At 46.0% G+C, this 23,351-nt stretch overlaps 1 protein-coding gene across 2 annotated transcripts in view; it reads right to left on the reverse strand.

Moving 5' to 3' along the window:
* TMEM208 (transmembrane protein 208) overlaps positions 1-23,351 on the reverse strand; it is a 59,102-nt gene that overhangs the window by 25,743 nt on the left and 10,008 nt on the right. Inside the window, exons 1-4 of one of the 2 annotated variants that reach the window (XM_040410061.1) lie at positions 19,647-19,677; positions 18,384-18,479; positions 16,186-16,245; positions 6,022-6,158 (exon numbers count right to left, since the gene is read on the reverse strand). In XM_040410061.1, the coding sequence (XP_040265995.1) occupies positions 6,022-6,158; positions 16,186-16,245; positions 18,384-18,386 (200 nt within the window). In that variant the 5' untranslated portion in view covers positions 18,387-18,479; positions 19,647-19,677. Of the gene's footprint in view, positions 1-6,021; positions 6,159-16,185; positions 16,246-18,383; positions 18,480-19,646; positions 19,678-23,351 lie in introns of those variants that run through there. The other variant, XM_040410060.1, reaches the window with a different exon arrangement.

The raw sequence follows: 23,351 nt of genomic DNA on the forward strand, positions 1-23,351 counted from the left end.
TTAAGAAATGAAGGTCAGTCAGCCGAAAAATTGGGAAAACTTTGAAAGTAAGGGCTATTTGACCATGAAGGAGAGTGATGGGGTGCTGCGCCAGATGACCTGGCCTCCACAGTCACCGGACCTGAACCCAATCGAGATGGTTTGGGGTGAGCTGGACCGCAGAGTGAAGGCAAAAGGGCCAACAAGTGCTAAGCATCTCTGGGAACTCCTTCAAGACTGTTGGAAGACCATTTCAGGGGACTACCTCTTGAAGCTCATCAAGAGAATGCCAAGAGTGTGCAAAGCAGTAATCAAAGCAAAAGGTGGCTACTTTGAAGAACCTAGAATATGACATATTTTCAGTTGTTTCACACTTGTTTGTTATGTATATAATTCCACATGTGTTAATTCATAGTTTTGATACCTTCAGTGTGAATCTGCAATTTTCACAGTCATGAAAATAAAGAAAACTCTTTGAATGAGGTGTGTCCAAACTTTTGGTCATTCATATATATATTATTCATTCTACTGTACTTACTGTAGTACCTTATGTATAGCATTAAGACGGCGCAGACCGGCAGCTCCCTTGGTCATGCGCCGCCTGCCGCAGCTCCCTCCTCATGCGCCGCCTGCCTGTTCATAAAGTGAGATAAGCAGGCATTCGGCGCATGAGGAGGGAGCTGTGGCAGGCGGCGCATGACCGAGGGAGCTGCCGGTCTGCGCCGTCTTAATGCTATACATAAGGTACTACAGTAAGTACAGTAATTGCGGACCCATTCGGATTGAATGTAATTAACAGCCGCGGGGCTCAGTGTATTAGAGTAGAATCACTGCAACGGGCCCCACCATGAGTGTCTCCGCCTCTTCCCGCCACACTGATGCATCTGATGGGGGATCTGTAGATGACACTTATGGGGATCTGTGGATGATATAAGTGACATCCACAGATCCCCCCCATAACAGTGCATCATCCACAGATCCCCCCCATAACAGTGCATCATCCACAGATTCCCCCCCCATAACAGTGCATCATCCACAGATAACCCCCCCCCCACCCCCCATAACAGTGCATCATCCACAGATAACCCCCCCCCACCCCCCATAACAGTGCATCATCCACAGATCTCCCCCCCCCCCCCATAACAGTGCGGCATCCACAGATCACCATTAGTTCAAAACCTACCAAAAGCACACCTTTTGGTTCAAAATATCATTTTCTTATTTTCCTCCTCAAAAACCTAGGTGCGTCTTATCAGGTGCGTCTTATAAAGCGAAAAATACGGTATATATAGTTTCTGTCTGTCCTTCATGCGCGACCAAACGACTGGACCGATCTTCACCAAATTTGGCACACAGCCGTGCCGTTTTTTGCGGGCCGCAAACCGCGGATCCGCAAAAAACGGAAGCAGCCTGTGTTGCCTTCCGCAATTTGCGGAACAGAACGGGAGACGGCAACATAAATGCCTATTCTTGTCCGCAAATCGCGGACAAGAATAGGACATGTTATATTTTTTTTAGCAGGGCCGCGGACAGCACACGGAGTGCTGTCCGCATCTTTTGCGGCCCCGTTGAAGTAAACGGGTCCACATCAGAGCCGCCAAAACTGTGGCTCAGATGTGGACCCAAATAACGGTCATGTGCATGAGGCCTTAGGCTAGGGCTATATGACGATATGCACAGCTCAGCAGACAGTATCACACAATAGACTTAGATACACAGCAGACAGTATCACAGAGGACAGGATTAGATACACAGCTCAGCAGACAGTGGGGCGGGGTACTGTAGAGGTCACTTATGGGGGATACTGTATCTTAACGGCACACACAAACATTAAATAGATGAAATATACCTGTCCTGCTGCTAGTATTTAAAATATATATATCTCCCACTTATTTTGAGTGCTGCCTTTGCTTTTTTCCGATATATTTTAGAGAGAGGAGGGTATACACGTGTGATATATTTTAGAGAGAAGAGGGTATACACGTGTGATATATTTTAGAGAGGGGGGTATACACGTGTGATATATTTTAGAGAGGGGGGTATACACGTGTGATATATTTTAGAGAGAGGAGGGTATACATGTGTGATATATTTTAGAGAGAGGAGGGTATACACGTGTGATATATTTTAGAGAGAGGAGGGTATACACGTGTGATATAAATCACACGTGTATACCCTCCTATCTCTAAAATATATCACACGTGTATACCCTCCTCTCTAAAATATATCACACGTGTATACCCTCCTCTCTAAAATATATTGCAAAAAAGCGAAGGCAGAACTCAAAATAAGTGGGAGATAGAGATATATAGATATAGATACATACTAATATAATATATATATATATATATATACACACACACACTGTTTAAGCTTTAGTAATGCGGTGCTATATATATATATATATATATATATATATATATATATATATATATATATATATATCACTTTTTTTTTTTACTGTTTTTGGTAGAAGGGATTTAAAAATTTGCAAGATGTAGTTTGATCTTGTGTGGCAATATCTTTAAGAATTTCTTTAATTTGCATATTGTTCCTTCTAGATCTGTTCTCTAAATCAGATATTTTTAGAATTATCACGTGTTGGCAAGCTCATTGCGGGCTGCTGCAATTTCTCCTTTTATTTTCATTAAATGCTTTGCGGGAACCCTCAGAAATCTGCAGGCGTCGGCCCATGTCACAGATTTCTTTCTGGAGGGATAACATCTCTTTTAGGGGGCATTCACAGGAACGTGGTTTGGTTGCACATCTGAGCAACATTTGTTGTGGCTCGGGTGCAGACCCATACACTGCAATGGGGCAGCAAAGGATTTGGACAGCGAGGGGCAGAGCCGGATGTGGAGCTGAGCGGACACGTCCTGCGCTAGCTCCGGAGCCTAAGGCAAAGTAGCTGCTCACAGCAGGCATCAGCGACGACATAACAGCGGCAAACACTAGCCAGCACTCACCTACCACCACCAGGTATGGGCAGAGTGAAAAGAAAGGGCGAGCCGCCAAGCAAAATCGCAGCGTGCTGTGCGATCGGAGGCACTCCATACAAAAAGACATCTCCACAGCTTTTTAGGCTTTACAGAAAGATATTACCCAAATTGGAGAGAGAACAAGCCATATTGAGGATAAAATGGAGGACTTTACTAACGCCCACAACCAACTAGTGGACGCACATAATGAAGCAGTGGATAAAATAACAGCTCTAAAACTCAAATTAGCAGATCTTGAAGATCGTTCAAGGTGCAACAACCTAAGATTTAGAGGAATCCCTGAGACCGTGGACCCCGACGCTATCAAGGACTTTCTTACTGATTATTTTGTTGCTCTGATCCTAAAAGCGGAACAAAGGGACTTAATGATTGACAGAGCGCACAGAATCCCCAAACCTAAAAGACATCATCGCCAGGCTGCACTTCTACCATTTCAAGGAATTAATCCTCAAAGCGGCGAACTCTACCCAAGATCTCCCAGACCGCTTCAAGAATATATTAATATTCTCAGACCTCTCCGCTGCTACGTTAAACAGACGTAGAGAATTCTCAGAGGCCACTAAAATCCTCAGGGATCACAACATCCCATACAAATGGGGCTATCCGGTGAAACTCCTGATCTTCACATCACCGAGCGACTCCATGAAGCTGCTCCAGAAATGGTCCATAATCACAGTGGATGAAGACTTTATCTCGCCCCAGAAGAAAAGACCACCTACCCTGATTAAAGAGTGGACCTGAAGTCTCGCTGGACACGAAGGGACTCCTACACTCTATTCAAGGGACATATCCTTTTTGATAAAGGAAAGTGGCTAGACTACATTATATGTCTACATTCTTTGCTGCAGGTCTCCCAGGAGATTCTGGACTCGTTCACTGTTACCTACCCCCATTGATAGCTGGATAAACTGGTATCCAGTTGGTTCACTTAGAACCGGACTTTAGTTTGAAAATTTGGTTTATTGATAAAATAGTATTATTTTGTTCTGTTTTACCTGATTTAACCTCTTTGCTTCTATTACCTTCCTATCTGATCCTTTTTCCCTACCGCATACACTAATACTATAGTCACTTTATAGGTGACAAGTGAGATTGACACCCTTATAACTGATACTGCGTAGCGACTGCGTTGCTTGTATCAAAGTATACGCATTTGCTAAGCAATATATAGTATTATATACCGCATTATATTTTTTTTTTAAGAGTACTGTGCATTGTACAAATCTTATATTGCATTAAGTCTGCCCTACTTTCACTGCAAGTAATGGTCATTAAAATATCTTCAATTAACACCAATGGACTAAATAGTCTCTTTAAAGTAAAAGGTTTAAAAGTAAAAGTAATATAAGGAAGTATTACTTTACTGAGAGTAGTGGATGCATGGAATAGCCTTCCTGCAGAAGTGGTAGCTGCAAATACAGTGAAGGGGTTTAAGCATGCATGAGATAGGCATAAGGCTATCCTTCATATAAGATAGGGCCAGGGACTATTAATAGGATTCAGATATATTGGGCAGACTAGATGGGCCAAATGGTTCTTATCTGCCGACACATTCTATGTTTCTATGTTTAAAAGATCGTTATTGTGGAAGGAAGTTCATTCCCTTAAATGTGACGTAACCTGTATTCAAGAAACCCACTTGAATGAATCAGATACTCAGACTCAAGCATAAAAATGTTGTCAATATATTTGCATCACCTGCAGTGAACAAGAAAAGAGGGTAATCATCGCCGTTAGGGATTCCCTCTCTTTTCAGCTGATGACGATGAAGGCAGATATGTTATATTAGTATGTAATATTAATAATACGCCATACACTCTAGACTCCCTGTACGCTGCTAACTCTAACCAATTCGCGTTCATCAAAGAGGTAATAAACACCACCCAATCCATTAAACAAGGCTCCCGATCATATGTGGAGACTTCCAATTACCTCCATCTCTGGACAAATCCAAACAAACAAAAAACGCACACCCCTCACAATTGGCTCAGTATCTTCTGACAGAAGATATACACGACACTTGGAGAGTATTACATGCTTCAGAACGTGATTATACCTTCTACTCACACCCTCAAACAATACTCCAGAATTGACCCGATACTGGTCGACAAATGGACCCTTCAAAAAATATTATCGGCTAATATCGGATCCATAACATCGTCTGACCATGCACCGGTCTCGTGTCAATTCTCAGAGAAATTCAACCAACCTCCTTACATTTCTGGGAGGGCTAACAATTACCATTTATCATTGTCCTCAACACAAATCCAAATTGAAGAAGCTCTGAAAGAATATTTCAAATATATATCAAAGTTCCAGCATAGAGGAAAGAAAAACTAAAATCACAAATTTAATGATATACCTTAAAAAGATCTAAACTGGATCTACTATACACAACACAAAAAAATGCGAAAATTCATACAGGATATGTGGCCGATAATTTCATCCAGCTCTAAATAACCTGGGGTACGGGAATAGTTGTCCCTATATCTACCCCTATCCTACAACCTCAGCCCAAATATAACTGCACCCCTGATGCCAGGCCCTGTCCCGTGTTCTCTCTCTCTTATAAGAGTGGCAATCTGTGTCTTTTCCCAGTTAGGCATTGCCTGGCCTACAAGACTCTGTAAACCGTCCACAAGGAGAAACAGTATCCCCCCCCCCCACAACTACGCAAGACTGCTCCATAAACTTCATTGGGTCATTCAAGGGTGTTATACGACTGTACCCGTCCAATTTTCATCCTCTCCATAAACGGAAGACTGTGCAATTCATATTAAATAGCGTTTCCAAGGGTTGGGGAAAATTACATAATTTTCTCAAAATGGAGTGAGATTCCTGCATCTGTCCTGAATCAGGGCGCGATTAGCGCAGTGTTGTAATACACCTGGTGCACACTGCAATGCATTACAGAACTGGTTACAACCCTACAAGTGACATACTACAGAGCCACAGATTCAGGAGCGACTAGTCAAGGTTACTGCCACACTTCTTGACCACTAAAGCCCTGAGGAAGCCACCAGCACAGGGGCAGCATACTCACTCTGCCATTCCTTGCTCCATGTTCAGGTCTATTCCTCCATCTACAAGGCTGCCATCTTCAGTAAAGGTTGCTTGAGCCATTCCTCGCATGGAGCGATACGCCACTGCATAGATGACACAGCTGAAAATCAGGAAGACCTGCGGAAAAAGATCACAGAAATGCCATCCGGTGTACAGTTCTATGCCCCCTGAGACTGAAGACACACAAGACAGATTACCAGGAATCTAGGTCTAACCCTAACTATCCATCCTGTGTGAGCCGAAGACGCCCAGGCACTAGCAACCCCCCATAACAGCGAGCAGAGACGCCACATGCACCGTACAGCCGAGAGTAACCCACAAGAGAACATTGAAGTCAATTAGCGCCCCAGTAGAAATACCAGAGAACATGTAACTAAGGGTCCATTCACACGTCCGTAAGTGTTTTGCGGATCCGCAAAACACGGACCCCGGAAATGTGCATTCCGCAATTTGCGGACCGCACATCGCCGGCACTATAATAGAAAATGCCTAATCTTGTCCGCAACCCTAACCCAAGATTGTGGAACGGATGCGGACGTGTGAATGGACCCTTACATCTCCAGCCATGTGCAACGAACGTGCTACACGCTAGATAAAAGGATCCACAGCTGCCCCTGTCCAAGCTTCTACTCACCTCACTATATCTACAGCCGCCCCTCTGTCCAGGCTTCTACTCGCCTCACTATATCTACAGCCGCCCCTCTGTCCAGGCTTCTACTCACCTCACTATATCTACAGCCGCCCCTCTGTCCAGGCTTCTACTCACCTCACTACATCTACAGCCGCCCCTGTCCAGGCTTCTACTCACCTCATATATCTACAGCCGCCCCTCTGTCCAGGCTTCTACTCACCTCACTATATCTACAGCCGCCCCTCTGTCCAGGCTTCTACTCACCTCACTATATCTACAGCCGCCCCTCTGTCCAGGCTTCTACTCACCTCACTATATCTACAGCCGCCCCTCTGTCCAGGCTTCTACTCACCTCACTATATCTACAGCCGCCCCTCTGTCCAGGCTTCTACTCACCTCATATCTACAGCCGCCCCTCTGTCCAGGCTTCTACTCACCTCACTATATCTACAGCTGCCCCTGTCCAAGCTTCTACTCACCTCACTATATCTACAGCTGCCCCTGTCCAAGCTTCTACTCACCTCACTACATCCACACCCGCCCCTCTGTCCAGGCTTCTACTCACCTCACTACATCCACAGCCGCCCCTCTGTCCAGGCTTCTACTCACCTCACTATAGCCACAGCCACCCCCATGTCCAGGCTTCTACTTACCTCACTACATCCACAGCCGCCCCCATGTCCAGGCTTTTACCTAAAAGGGTTGGCTCACTTCAGCAAATAACATTGTGTAGAGAAAGTTAATACAAGGCACTTCCTAATGTACTGCGATTCTCCATATTGCTTCCTTTGCTGGCTGGATTAATTTTTCCACCACATTATACACTGCGCGTATCCATGGTTATGAGCACCCTGCAATTCATCAGCGGTGGTCGTGCCTGCACACTATAGAAAAAAGCACCAGCCTGTGAGCTCCCACGGTCACCAGAGAGGCCTACGCTTTTTCCTATAGTGTGCAGGCACGACCACCACTGATGGATTGCAGGGAGGTCGTAACAATGGAAACAAGCAGTGTATAATGTGGTGGAAATTGCACTTACCGGTAATCTTTTTTCCATGAGCCTCCATCCAGGACAGGAACTTTTGTGGAGAGCTCTCAAGGAGGGGGGCTCTGCCCCTATATCACCAGCAGGCACTGGATTTTGTTAGCAATGCTGCGAACTTGGACATCAATCGAAAGGAGCGGGGTGGGCTAGACTGAGGACCTGGGCGGGATAAATGGTTAGTATACCGAGCCTCTAGGTGCTGAATCAACGACCACATAGCACCTAGAGGCTCATTAGCATATTGTAAAAGTGTGTTTAGTAGAACGGCCGCAGGGACAAAAAGGTAAAAAGAAGACTTATGTACTGCTGACATTAGAACATTGCTAATGTCAGTCAGCTACATAACAGAAATTCTGATGGTAGATAAGATCCCACGGGAGAACGGAAGATCTGATCACAGGCTAAAGCCTCTTTCACACTACTGTATGGCTATTTCAGTGTTTTGCGGTCCGTTTTTCACGGATCCGTTCCGTTTACATTTCGTTTTTCCATTCTGTTTTTCCATATGGCTTATACAGTATACAGTAATTACATAGAAAAAATTGGGCTGGGCATAACATTTTCAATAGATGGTTCCGCAAAAACGGAACGGATACGGAAGACATATGGATGCATTTCCGTATGTGTTCCTTTTTTTTGCAGACCCATTGACTTGAATGGAGCCACGGAACGTTATTTGCGGGCAATAATAGGACATGTTCTATCTTTCAACGGAACGGAAATACGGAAACTGAATGCATACGGAGTACATTCCGTTTTTTTTGCGGAACCATTGAAATTAATGGTTCCGTATACGGAACGCAAAAAAACAGCCCGCAAAACGAAAAAAAAAAAAAAAGGTAGTGTGAAAGAGGCCTTAATCCTACTAACTGCTTTAAAGAACCTCCTAATTCACGGATGTTTGGCAATAGGGAAATCAAAGAAAGCACTAAGGGCAGAAACTTGAACTTTAAGGGTGCCAAGTCTTAGGTTCTTATCAAGACCATCTTGTAAAAAATCCAAAATTTGACATAGGAGGAGAACTCAACCGGGACTTTAGAAAAATTTAAGAAGGTCTTCCATACTCTGAGGTAAATGGTAGAGGTTACTACTTTCCTACATCCCCCAGAAGAAGGCATCCCAGCCGAAACGTGCGTCGGGGTATGTGGCTCTCCTGAGTTTGGACTGTCTATCATATGGGTATGTAATTTCTAAGCGTGGGGCTACTCTTTGCTCTGACAGCTAATGATTCTGTAGCACAATTTAGTTGCTCTTTTTCTAATGCAGGGATCGATCTTTGTGATGTTTTGATGTCTCTGATTACATCTACTCAGATATAGTTACTTAGTTGATCGTTTGCTGGGTACATATATTTGTATGTGCATGTCCTTGCATAGTTCTACCTTTGGGGCACTGGTAGTATTTTCAACTGCCCCTAAGGTGACATGCACATACATGTTCACACATGCTCATGGGATTCTGTTTCTGTATTTAAATTTTTTATAATAGATGACATTATGCACATATGCACTTTTTTGCTGAGTTTAAGGCACTAGTCCTTTCTTCCTACAAGGGGATGGGCCCTTGTGCTATACACGCGTGTCCTAATTTGATGCACTGGCAGCAGAGATACATACATGTATAATTGTTGATATTTGTGATATATATAAAGAACCTTTTTTACATGTGAAATAGGTCCTATGGTGCGTGTGTGTGTGTGTGTGTGTGTGTGTGTGTGTGTGTGTGTGTGTGTGTGATATATACACTGCTCAAAAAAATAAAGGGAACACTTAAACAACACAATGTAACTCCAAGTCAATCACACTTCTGTGAAATCAAACTGTCCACTTAGTGTTGCTTCCGGAGTGACAATCAATTTCACATGCTGTTGTGCAAATGGGATAGACAACTTGTGGAAATTATAGGCAATTAGCAAGACACCCCCAATAAAGGAGTGGTTCTGCAGGTGGTGACAACAGACCACTTCTCAGTTCCTATGCTTCCTGGCTGATGTTTTGGTCACTTTTGAATGCTGGCGGTGCTTTCACTCTAGTGGTAGCATGAGATGGAGTCTACAACCCACACAAGTGGCTCAGGTAGTGCAGCTTATCCAGGATGGCACATCAATGCGAGCTGTGGCAAGAAGGTTTGCTGTGTCTGTCAGCGTAGTGTCCAGAGCATGGAGGCGCTACCAGGAGACAGGCCAGTACATCAGGAGACGTGGAGGAGGCCGTAGGAGGGTAACAACCCAGCAGCAGGACCGCTACCTCCGCCTTTGTGCAAGGAGGAACAGGAGGAGCACTGCCAGAGCCCTGCAAAATGACCTCCAGCAGGCCACAAATGTGCATGTGTCTGCTCAAACGGTCAGAAACAGACTCCATGAGGGTGATATGAGGGCCCGACGTCCACAGGTGGGGGTTGTGCTTACAGCCCAACACTGTGCAGGACGTTTGGCATTTTCCAGAGAACACCGAGATTGGCAAATTCGCCACTGGCGCCCTGTGCTCTTCACAGATGAAAGCAGGTTCACACTGAGCACACGTGACAGACGTGACAGAGTCTGGAGACGCCGTGGAGAACGTTCTGCTGCCTGCAACATCCTCCAGCATGACCGGTTTGGCATTGGGTCAGTAATGGTGTGGGGTGGCATTTCTTTGGAGGGCCGCATAGCCCTCCATGTGCTCGCCAGAGATAGCCTGACTGCCATTAGGTACCGAGATGAGATCCTCAGACCCCTTGTGAGACCATATGCTGGTGCGGTTGGCCCTGGGTTCCTCCTAATGCAAGACAATGCTAGACTTCATGTGGCTGGAGTGTGTCAGCAGTTCCTGCAAGACGAAGGCATTGATGCTATGGACTGGCCCGCCCGTTCCCCAGACCTGAATCCAATTGAGCACATCATGTCTCGCTCTATCCACCAACGTCACCTTGCACCACAGACTGTCCAGGAGTTGGCAGATGCTTTAGTCCAGGTCTGGGAGGAGATCCCTCAGGAGACCGTCCGCCACCTCATCAGGAGCATGCACAGGCGTTGTAGGGAGGTCATACAGGCACAGGGAGGCCACAAACACTACTGAGCCTCATTTTGACTTGTTTTAAGGACATTACATCAAAGTTGGATCAAACTGTAGTGTGTTTTTCCACTTTAATTGAGTGTGACTCCAAATCCAGACCTCCATGGGTTGAAAAATTTGATTTCCATTTTTTTTTTTTTGTGTGATTTTGTTGTCAGCACATTCAACTATGTAAAGAACAAAGTATTTCAGAAGAATATTTAATTAACTCAGATCTAGGATGTGTTATTTTTGTGTTCCCTTTATTTTTTTGAGCAGTGTATATAATATATATATATATATATATATATATATATATATATATATATATATATATATATATATATATATATATAGTTAGTTCAAACTTCGAGACATGTACTTGCACTTTCTTTGGTTATTTGTGAATCTTAGCTGAGTCGTAGCTGAGAGTTGACCTCATTGCCCTTCTTATGTGTAATCATGTTATGTCCCCTCAGGTGTAGTCCACCTTTTTATCTGATGTGATATATCACACTACAAATGAAATATATTTTTTATGTATTGTTCAATAAAGTATATGTACATTTTTGCTACTATACCCGTCTAGTCTCAGTTCATCCTTTGTTCGTGTTTCCTACATAAGTGTAGATATAACTTCCTTAGATAGACCCCTACGCTCTAGGATTTCCCCTTCAAACACCAGGCTGTTAGATGAAGGTTTCTCACTTCCGGATGGAAGACAGGACCCTGAAACAACAGATCTTGCCTGTCCAGAAGAATCCAGGGATCTGCAAGAGAAAGCTTCCTCAACCAAGCGAACCACGTTCTTCTTGGCCAGAAAGGGGCGATTAGAATGAGCCTAGTCTGTTCCTGCCTCAGCTTCTGTAATACCCTCAGAAGAAGTCTTAGAGGAGGAAAAGCATACAGAAGCTGATCCGACCATAGAAGGGAAAAGGAGTCTATCCCTGACGGAAAATCTTTTGGATTTAGAGAAAAGAATAGGTTGCATTTTTTGTTCCGTTGCAAAAAGGTCTACTTGAGGTTGGCCCCACTGCTGCACTATCTGACTGAAGACTTCTCCCTGATCCAAATGGTTTCTGCTTAGATAATCCACCACGTTGTTTTCAGTTCCCTTTAAGTGTACTGCCTTGATCAAAAGGATTATAAGGAATGATGAGAAAAAAAAATGTCTGCGGCTAAGGACATAAAATTTTCTGACCTTGTCCCTTCCTTGCCTGTTTAGGTAGTATAGAAACATAGAATGTGTCGGCAGATAAGAACCATTTGGCCCATCTATACCACCCTGCCGCTGTCTGAGAAGATTTTTACTCCCTTTCTTCGTATTTTGGGTAGGAATTCTCTTGAGGCCAATAGAACTGCTCTCAACTCCCTTATATTCTGGGAATCCTGACTGTTGAACTCCACACCCTGCCGAACCCCCCACTGACAATAGGCCCCCCACCCGGTCGGACTGGCATCCGTGGTTATTTGCTCCTGTAGATCCCAAGAGAGGCCCTGAGTGAGATTTGAAGGTTCCAGCCACCAGGTTAAGGATTGTATCACCTGAGGGGTGAGATGAAGTGGGGCATCCAACGGGGACAATGATCCCTGCCACTCTTTTAGAATCTGCCATTGAAGCGTCCTGGAGTGAAACAGGGTCCAACTGACAGCAGGTATCGTGGACGTCATTCTGCCTAATACTGCCATCCCTTGCCTGATAGTTCAATTATTTTGAGGCTACCAGGGACGTCTTCTCTTATTTGGGATATCTTGCGCTGAGGGAGGATGCAACGTAGCTTCACAGAATCCAGGATCGGTCCTAAAAACACAAAATATTTTCGGGGAAGGGGTCAGGTTTGACTTGTCCCAGTTTATCTGCCACCCTAGCTTTGCTAGAATTTCTATTCTTTCTAGAAAGTCTTTGGATTCTGCCACCACTAGAAGATCGTCCAAATAAGGAATAACCAGAATGTCTTTCCCTTATGTGGGCCATAACCTCTGCCATCAGTTTCGTAAAGAGTCTGTGGGCCTGACACAGAAGAGAGCAAAGCTTATTTTTTTAACCCGTGTCACCAGACTTAAGCCAAATGGCCCTCCTAGCAGAATTAGATAGAGCAGCTGACCTGGCATTTAATCTTAATGCATCTGCAGAAGCATCCAAAATGAAGTCCACCGCTTTGAAGATGGTAGGAAACACCCCTAGGAACTGGTCTCTGGAGGTTTTATTCTGGATATGGGATTCTAACTCTTGTAGCCATAACTTTAAAGACCTGGCAGTAGAGGTAGCGGCAATATTTGGTTTAAATGCCTGCGTAGAGGGCCTCCCATACTTCTGCCCGTCTATTCATCTGATCTTTAAAAAGGTACCGAGGTCCCCAAAAGGCAAAGCAGACCATTTAGAAATCTTGGCGATTGGGGCTTCCAATTTAGGAGGCCTATCCCAGAAGGAGGACTCGCCCTCCTCAAAAGGATATTTTCTTTTAACATTTCTAGGGATAAAAAAACTTCGGTGGGTTTTTTCCACTCTTTCTGAATTAAATATTTTAGATTTTCGTTTAATGGAAAGACTCTTGATCTTTTGTGCCCCAGGTCACCAAACATATCTTGAACAGATTTTTGTCCCAGAGATTCATCCACCTTCACAGTGGCTTTAAAAGCCTTGAGCAGAGAATCCGTATCCTCAGGGGAAAATAAAGGTCTACCTGTGGTTTCTTCATCTGAGGAAGAGTTTGAATCTTCTAGGATTTCTCCTTGCTCATTCTCATCTGAAGACTCCGAATCGAATACTATATTAGAGGGACCCTGCTTGCCCGAAGCTGAGGAAGGGAAGCACTTTTTAAACATTTTCATTGAATCGGAAACTTCAGATTTGACTATGATACTCTGTAGTGATGGGGATTCCTCCTCTACCACCTTTTTCACACAATGCTGACATAACTTAGACCATGAAGGAGCGAGCTTTTTTTCTTGCATACAGCACTCTCTTCCTTTAGATTTAGTGGTAGCTTTCCTAGGGCCCTGTTTGATATTCTAAAATAAGAGAATAAGCCCCTATTATACACTGAAGGAAGAAATAAAAGGTGTGGATTAACCCCCTTACCCCACCAGGAATACCGGTCTGGCGTCATGACCCTCCTGGACATCAGCGCGCTGACTACACTATTCCTCCATGGTACCAGACAGGGATAGAGAGTTTTTCAATAAGTGGATCCACAGATGCAGGCTGGCTGGGATCCTTCTGACCGCACGCTGAAGGTTTAAATACCCTAGGTCAGGTCCCTGCCGGCATTCCCATGAGGCCCTTGCAGCAGAGGATCTCCCTCCCCTTACTTCCAGAACGCTCCTTCACTGTAGCCACATGTGTTCCAAATACCGAAAGTTGCGTCTCGCAACTTCCGGTTCACGCGCAGAGCATGCCAAGAAAACTGTAAGCCCCTCCAGGGAGGAAGGCAGAGAAAAGGCCCCAGACCTCCTGAACACTGCCAGGAGGATCCAGCGTGCCAGCATCACCTCCCAGTTATGCTGGGACTGCCCAGGAACACCAGCCCGACAAAACACATCTAGGACCCAGACTTAGCAGGCGCTTCCTAGTGGAGTTTTATGTCGCACCAGGTAACCCCTATAAATGTTGCACCTCAGGGGCTCCTGCAGCCTGATCCTAGCTCTCCACATAGATGTCCTATCCATAGGGCAGGAAACAGGAACTGGTGGTATAGGGGCAGAGCCCCTCCTTAAGAGCTCTCCATGAAAGTTCCTGTTTCCTGTCCTGGATGGAGGCAGTCTCTCAAGGGTGCTGTCATGGGCGTAAGGGAAAAATGAATCCAGCCAGCGAAGGAAGCAATATGGAGAATCACAGTACATTAGGAGGTGGTTTGTATTAACTTTCTCTACATGATAAAAGCCACTTACTGAAATGACAACCCCTTTAACCCCGGGCCAGGTTTCACCTTCCTGACCAGGCAATTTTTTTGCAAATCCGACATGTGTGACTTTACGTGGTAATCACTTTAAAACACCTCAAGGTATTCAAAACTGATTTTACAAACTTTGTTAACCCTTTAGGTGTTTCACAAAAATTAATGGAAAATTTCAGAATTTCACTTTTTGAGCAGATTTTCCATTTTAATCAAATTTTTTCCACTAAAAAAGCAAGGGTTAAAGGGCTTCTGTCACCCCCCAAAAGTCATTTCTCATTTTTGGGCTAATTAAAATCCTTATGGTGCGATTATTCAATTTATAGTGCTTATATCTTTTTCTGTTTAGTTTCTTTAAAAACCGCACTTTTATAATATGTTAATTACCTCGCTACCAGCAAGTAGGGCGGTCACTTGCTGGTAGCCGCCGCATCCTCCTTTCAAATAACACACCCTCCTCCTGTTGATTGACTGGGCCAGCGAGCGCTCTCCTCCTCCGGCTGGCCCCGTCTACAATTCAAATTCCGCGCCTGCGCCTTACGGGTCTTCATTCGGCGCAGGCGCTCAGAGAAGGACGCTTGCTTCCTCAAAACTCCCTCAGTCCGCCTGCGCCGATGACGTCACCACTAAACCCGAAAGAAGACGTCATCGGCATGAAGACCCGTAAGGCGCAGGCGCGAAATTTGAATTGTAGACGGGGCCAGCCGGAGGAGGAGAGCGCTCGCTGGCCCTGTCAATCAACAGGAGGAGGGGGTGTTTTTTTGAAAGGAGGATGCGGCGGCTACCAGCAAGTAACCGCTCTACCTCACCCGGCAATCTGTCTATCTGATCCACAATATGCCGAACCCGAGCACCCGGAAGACAACACACCGTTTGGTATTCACGGTCTTGGCGACAGATGACCTTGCCTGTCTGCAAAATCACCCACCACCAGCATCTGGCCAATCTTTGCTGCACTACTACTCCCAGCCTTCCTACAGCAGGCATCCTCCTGGGTGCTAGGAGCTACGCTCTGCCGCTGGTCCTGAGCTCGCTTCCCCAATATCAGCCAAACAGGCATATATACTAGGGTGTGGCAGCTCAGGACTAGCCTCCCTGGCACTCCTCCTACCTCTTCTCCTAACTGATACCTAGCTGCTGACCCCAGGGCTGACCCCTGGCAGCTACAGCAAACGCTGCACTTGCGAGGGGGGTCACCATTTTTAAATACAAGACATGTCTGGAAAGGGTTAAACCCTTAACACTGTAATTGAGGAATGTGCTAGAATAAAGCAAACAAAGGAGAATACATAAAACTCAAACCTCCCTCCACACGGCAAACCTAGTTGTACTCGAAAACCCCACTTGCAGTCACTGCCCCCCCCCTCCCCTCCCCTCCCTTAATCTCTGTGGCTTGAAGCTCAGCAAATCAGAGAGTTCCTCACTCCCGTCTGTCAGGCTATTTGTGAGGCACCATACAATCTCTCACCAGTCATCTGTTTCCAGCTACTGTCATGTACCCCCATTATAAGTGAGGAAAGGTTTTCATGTGTGACCTTACCCAGCTCCAAAAAGTAGACGAGTGGTAGAAGATCCCCAGAGAAACAGCTACATACAACACCTGGTGTGAAAGAGAGAGAAGTCACATGGTACATTCTGGAAACATACACGCCGCTTTATGTGGAGAGACCACGGCTAATTGGGTCATTGATTATATGGAGCCACGAGATTAGGGAATACCTGTTCCTGGAATATTGGGGTCCTGGCGACCAGAGGCCGTTAATCAGAGCAAAGAATCAGATAATGGACATCACTGTATATATACACACACACGTGCAGCATCAAGCAAGAGCAGCCAAAATACGCAGCATGCCTACGTACATAATTCAATCCCACCGTCATGTGTAAATCACATGGTACAGTATAATCACAGGGTCATGTATATTCACGCAATACAGTATAGTCACATGGTACAGTATACAATCAGGTCCATAAATATTGGTACATAGACACAATTCTAAAATTTTTTGCTCTATACACCACCACAATGGATTTGAAATGAAACGGACAAGATGTGCTTTACCTGCAGACTGTCAGCTGTAATTTGAGGGTATTTACATCCAAATCAGGGAACGGTGTAGGCATTACAACACTTTGCATATGTGCCTCCCACTTGTTAAGGGACCAAAACTAATGGGACAATTGTCTTCTCAGCTGTTCCATGGCCGGGTGTGTGTTATTCCCTCATTATCCCAACTACAATGAGCAGATACAAGGTCCAGAGGTCATTTCCAGTCTGCTATTTGCATTTGGAATCTGTTGCTGTCAACTCCCAAGATGAGATCCAAAGAGCTGTCACCATCAGTGAAGCAAGCCATCATTAGGCTGAAAAAACACAACAAACCCATCAGAGAGATAGCAAAAACATTAGGCCTGGCCAAAACAACTGTTTGGAACATTCTTAAAAAGAAGGAACGCAACGGTGAGCTCAGCAACACCAAAAGACCCGGAAGACCACGGAAAACAACTGTGGTGGATGACCGAAGAATTCCTTCCCTGGTGAAGAAAACCCCCTTCACAACAGTTGGCCAGATCAAGAACACTCTCCAGGAGGTAGGTGTATGTGTGTCAAACTCAACAATCAAAAGAAGACTTCAGAGTGAATACAGAGGGTTCACCACAAGATGGAAACCAAAAACAGGAAGGCCAGATTTAGAGTTTGCCAAACAACATCAAAAAGCCTTCACAGTTCTGGAACAACATCCTATGGACAGATGAGACCAAGATCAACTTGTACCAGAGTGATGAGAAGAGAAGAGTATGGAGAAGGAAAGGAGCTGCTCATGATCCTAAGCATACCACCTCATCAGTGAAGCATGGTGGTGGTAGTGTCATGGCGTGGGCATGTATGGCTGCCAATGGAACTGCTTCTCTTGTATTTATTGATGATGTGACTGCTGACAGAAGCAGCAGGATGAATTCTGAAGTGTTTCGGGCAATATTATCTGCTCATATTCAGCCAAATGCTTCAGAACTCATTGGACGGCGCTTCACAGGGCAGATGGACAATGACCCAAAGCATAGTGCAAAAGCAACCAAAGAGTTTAAAAGAAAGAAGTGGAATGTTCTGCAATGGCCGAGTCAATCCCCGGACCTGAATCCGATTGAGCATGCATTTCACTTGCTGAAGACAAAACTGAAGGGAAAATCCCCTAAGGACAAGCAGGAACTGAAGACAGTTGCAGTAGAGGCCTGGCAGAGCATCACCAGGGATGAGACCCAGCGTCTGGTGATGTCTATGCGTTCCAGACTTCAGGCTGTAATTGACTGCAAAGGATTTGCAACCAAGTATTAAAAAGTGAAAGTTAGATTTTATGATTATTATTCTGTCCCATTACTTTTGGTCCCTTAACAAGTGGGAGGCCCATATGCAAACTGCTGTAATTCCTGCACCGTCCACCTGATTTGGATGTAAATACCCTCAAATTACAGCTGACAGTCTGCAGGTAAAGCACATCTTGTTCGTTTCATTTCAAATCCATTGTGGTGGCGTATAGAGCCAAAAATGTTAGAATTGTGTTGATGTCCCAATATTTATGGACCTGGCTAATCACGCGGTCATGTATAATCACGGGGGTCATGCGTAAGTCATGTGGTACAGTATAATCACGAGGTCATGTGTAAGTCACGCTGTACAGTATAATCATGCGGTACAGTATAGTCACATGGTACAGTACAATCACGCAGTCATGCACTCACCATGGCGCCTAGAATGATGCGCAGATAGAAGCTCAGTGTCTCCTTGTTCTCCTCATAAATTTGCTTCTTCCCCTTTGTGCCCACTTTTCCTTTAGGCTAAATACAAACAATTATCAATATATATATATATACAGTTATCCGGTCAGTAGAAAGATAGACACAGGGGCGGAGTGGCAGTGTAGCGTCCCGAAGTCTCCACTCCTGCTCAGGACTCCACTGCCGGACCCCATATAAGGCTACTTCCACATACATAGTCCTCCGTGGGAGTATCCCCATACACTGCTAGCATTCTGACAGTGTATGAGGATACGCCTGGATATTTAAAATGTTTCCGGTCTCTACTTTTATACGGTCACCAGAGAGGCTCAAACGCCAAACCTTCTGCTTGAGAGACAGAGGCCATACCAGTTGTGCTACAAAGCTTACTGTTGTCTATGGGAAGAATTTCTCTGGAAACCTTCATTAGAAGGTATGTACAATGCGCTGGTATCGACAGATACATCTCTGAATATCAGGACACTGGGACACCAGTATAAGCCTCATTTATTTCATAATCACAAACATGTAATGGAGCAAAACTAATTACAATAAACACATTTTAGCTGTCAACAAACAAAAGAAAAACTAAAATTATATATATATATATATACACATACATACACACACACACACACACACACACATACAGTTGCAAGAAAAAGTATGTGAACCCCTAGACTAATGATATCAGCAAGAGCTAATTGGAGTGAGGTGTCAGCCAACTGGAGTCCAATCAATGAGATGAGATTGGAGGTGTTGGTTACAGCTGCCCTGCCCTATAAAAAAAACAGTTCTGGGTTTGCTTTTCACAAGAAACATTGCCTGATGTGAATGATGCACAAAAGAGCTCTCAGAAGACCTACGATTAAGAGTTGTTGACTTGCATAAAGCTGGAAAGGGTTATAAAAGTATCTCATAAAGCCTTGCTGTTCATCAGTCCACGGTAAGACAAATGGACTATAAATGGAGAAAGTTCAGCACTGCTGCTACTCTCCCTAGGAGTGTCCGTCCTGTAAAGATGACTGCAAGAGCACAGCGCAGACTGCTCAATGAGGAAGAAGAATCCTAGAGTGTCAGCTAAAGACTTACAAAAGTCTCTTGCATATGCTAACATCCCTGTTAGCGAATCTACGATACGTAAAACACTAGACAAGAATGGATTTCATGGGAGGATACCACAGAGGAAGCCACTGCTGTCCAAAAAAAACATTGCTGCATGTTTACAGTTTGCACAAGAGCACCTGGATGTTCCACAGCAGTACTGGCAAAATATTCTGTGGACAGATGACACCAAAGTTGAGTTGTTTGGAAGAAACACACAACACTATGTGTGGAGAAGAGGCACAGCACACCAACATGGTTTGGGGCGTCCGGGCCTGGACAGATTGCTATCAAAGGAAAAATGAATTCCCAAGTTTATCGAGACATTTTGCAGGAGAACTTAAAGGGGTATTCCCATCTTCATAATCATATTTGATTAAATTGTATACCCCCCAAGTGAACATTTTTCTAATATATAGCATAAAAAAATAAAATAAAAAAAGTACTGTTCTTTGTAAAAATCTAATTCTCCAAATCAATAGTTTATCTTCACTGTCCATTAGGGCTGCACGATATGGGAATTTTGTGCGATTGCGATTAGGGCCCTAAAAATTGCGATAACGATATGCGATATTTTAAGGGAATTGTGCTAGAGGTCTATTTGCTTGGATTTTCCCATATGAGCTGCTGACGCGGCGGGTATGGCGCTGTTATGTGGGGGATCTGTGGAGGGCGCTGTTATGTGGGGGGGGGATCTGTGGAGGACGCTGTTATGTGGGGGGGGGGATCTGTGGAGGACGCTGTTATGGGGGGGGGGGGGATCTGTGGAGGACGCTGTTATGTGGGGGGGGGGGGGATCTGTGGAGGACGCTGTTATGTGGGGGATCTGTGGAGGACGCTGTTATGTGGGGGATCTGTGGAGGACGCTGTTATGTGGGGGATCTGTGGAGGACGCTGTTATGTGGGGGATCTGTGGAGGACGCTGTTATGTGGGGGATCTGTGGAGGACGCTGTTATGTGGGGGATCTGTGGAGGACGCTGTTATGTGGGGGATCTGTGGAGGACGCTGTTATGTGGGGGATCTGTGGAGGACGCTGTTATGTGGGGGATCTGTGGAGGACGCTGTTATGTGGGGGATCTGTGGAGGACGCTGTTATGTGGGGGATCTGTGGAGGACGCTGTTATGTGGGGGATCTGTGGAGGACGCTGTTATGTGGGGGATCTGTGGAGGACGCTGTTATGTGGGGGGGGGGATCTGTGGAGGACGCTGTTATGTGGGGGGGGGGATCTGTGGAGGACGCTGTTATGTGGGGGGGGGGATCTGTGGAGGACGCTGTTATGTGGGGGGGGGGGATCTGTGGAGGACGCTGTTATGTGGGGGGGGGGATCTGTGGAGGACGCTGTTATGTGGGGGGGATCTGTGGAGGACGCTGTTATGTGGGGGGGGGGGGATCTGTGGAGGACGCTGTTATGTGGGGGGGGGGGATCTGTGGAGGACGCTGTTATGTGGGGGATCTGTGGAGGACGCTGTTATGTGGGGGATCTGTGGAGGACGCTGTTATGTGGGGGATCTGTGGAGGACGCTGTTATGTGGGGGATCTGTGGAGGACGCTGTTATGTGGGGGATCTGTGGAGGACGCTGTTATGTGGGGGATCTGTGGAGGACGCTGTTATGTGGGGGATCTGTGGAGGACGCTGTTATGTGGGGGATCTGTGGAGGACGCTGTTATGTGGGGGATCTGTGGAGGACGCTGTTATGTGGGGGATCTGTGGAGGACGCTGTTATGTGGGGGATCTGTGGAGGACGCTGTTATGTGGGGGATCTGTGGAGGACGCTGTTATGTGGGGGATCTGTGGAGGACGCTGTTATGTGGGGGATCTGTGGAGGACGCTGTTATGTGGGGGATCTGTGGAGGACGCTGTTATGTGGGGGATCTGTGGAGGACGCTGTTATGTGGGGGATCTGTGGAGGACGCTGTTATGTGGGGGATCTGTGGAGGACGCTGTTATGTGGGGGATCTGTGGAGGACGCTGTTATGTGGGGGATCTGTGGAGGACGCTGTTATGTGGGGGAGCTGTGGAGGCCGCTGTTATGTGGGGGATCTGTGGAGGACGCTGTTATGTGGGGGATCTGTGGAGGACGCTGTTATGTGGGGGATCTGTGGAGGACGCTGTTATGTGGGGGATCTGTGGAGGACGCTGTTATGTGGGGGATCTGTGGAGGACGCTGTTATGTGGGGGATCTGTGGAGGACGCTGTTATGTGGGGGATCTGTGGAGGACGCTGTTATAGGGGATGTGTGCTATGACACATAGGGCCATGAGGGGAGCCAGCATAAGACACACATATAGCATCTTATGCTGGTCCCCCTCATGGCCCTATGTGTCCCCTCATGTGTCCTAAACTGCGCACATAACTCTCCTATTGATAAAATGGCCAGCCTCTGTACTCACTTTCACTATGAATGCACGGTAGCGAGCGGGCCGGCCGGCGCATGATTGACGTCACTGTCACGCTCCTCCCACTTAATTCAGGAAGCAGGAACGTGACTAAGTGACGTCAGTCACGCGCCGGCCGGCTCGCTCGCTGCAGTGCATTCATCGTGAAAGTAAGTACAGAGGCTGGCCATTTTATCAATAGGAGAGAGGCCATTTTATCAATAGGGACCCCTTCATATATCATCGCGGCATTTTCGGGTCGGCCGAATCGCCATATAGCATTTGGCGATTATCGCGATTCGATTATTTTTGCGATATATCGTGCAGCCCTACTGCCCATGGATACAGCCACAGCTCGCATCCATGGGGCGCGCTTGCGCAGAAGAACTCCGGCATCCAGTGGCCTCCTCCATCGCAAGCGCGAACGAGCACGGCTCCGGGCGGCCGCGCAGATCTATATTCCTTTGTGCCGCATCTGAAACAGAGCCGCGCATGCGCGGCTCCATTCTAAACGCGGCACAGATAATTATAGATCAGCGCATCGGAGAATAGTGTAGAAGGAGGAGGAGGGGAGCTGTCCGGTTTTTCAGAGTTCAGCCCTGATCTCAGTTAATGGTGAGGAGATCAGGGCTGCGCTGCTGTGTATAACTGTGCCTATGGTGGCTTATGGGGGGACTGATGGATGTAGCACAGCTGAATATGCTGCTGTTCAGCCATAGTTCTAATCGGGAAGGAAATATATGTAGCAGAGCTGTATATGTGTCGGGTCAGCATCAATGCTGGTGGAGAGAAACTGATCTAGCAGAGCTGAATATGCAGCTGTTCTGACAGTGCTGGTTGAAGAGATAAACAGACAGATGTAGCAGAGCTGTATATCAAGCTTTTCAGACACAGTGCTAGTGGGGGAGTAGAATAAAGATGTAGCAGGGCTGTATAGGAAGCCATTCAGCCAAAGTGATGTTAGGGGACTGGAGAAGACACATGTAGCTGAGCTGTATATGCATCTATAAAGATACATAGTGTAAGGTTTATACACAACTGGAGTACAGCTGTAATGGAAACAAATCTGCATCAGTGCTGGTGGGGGTTGTCAAGCTTTTGAGCTAATCTATAATATGGAATTTATAGTTTTTGATGCACAGAATGGGTTTGTAAAAGATCAGACAGAGATTGTGGGTAAAACTGCAGAACAGCCACGTGTTACTGTACACTGAGCTCACTTCACATGGCTCTCTGATGATTCCCCAGCAGGGGGAGGGGCCTCAGACACTGCAGGCTGCCAGACTGATGAGTCACTCTTCACATGAACTAGCATGCAGGACTCAGCTTTCAGTGTGATGTCATAAGGAGGTGTGGCCGGCCTTCACTCTAGCTGCATAAGCCCGCCCAGCCTTAGCAGCAGAAAACTAGGAAGTGAATTCTGCTGTACCTGCAGCTCAGGCTGATTTAG

The sequence above is a fragment of the Bufo bufo genome, chromosome 10 (assembly GCF_905171765.1).
Source record: "Bufo bufo chromosome 10, aBufBuf1.1, whole genome shotgun sequence".
Taxonomy (NCBI): Eukaryota; Metazoa; Chordata; class Amphibia; order Anura; family Bufonidae; genus Bufo; species Bufo bufo.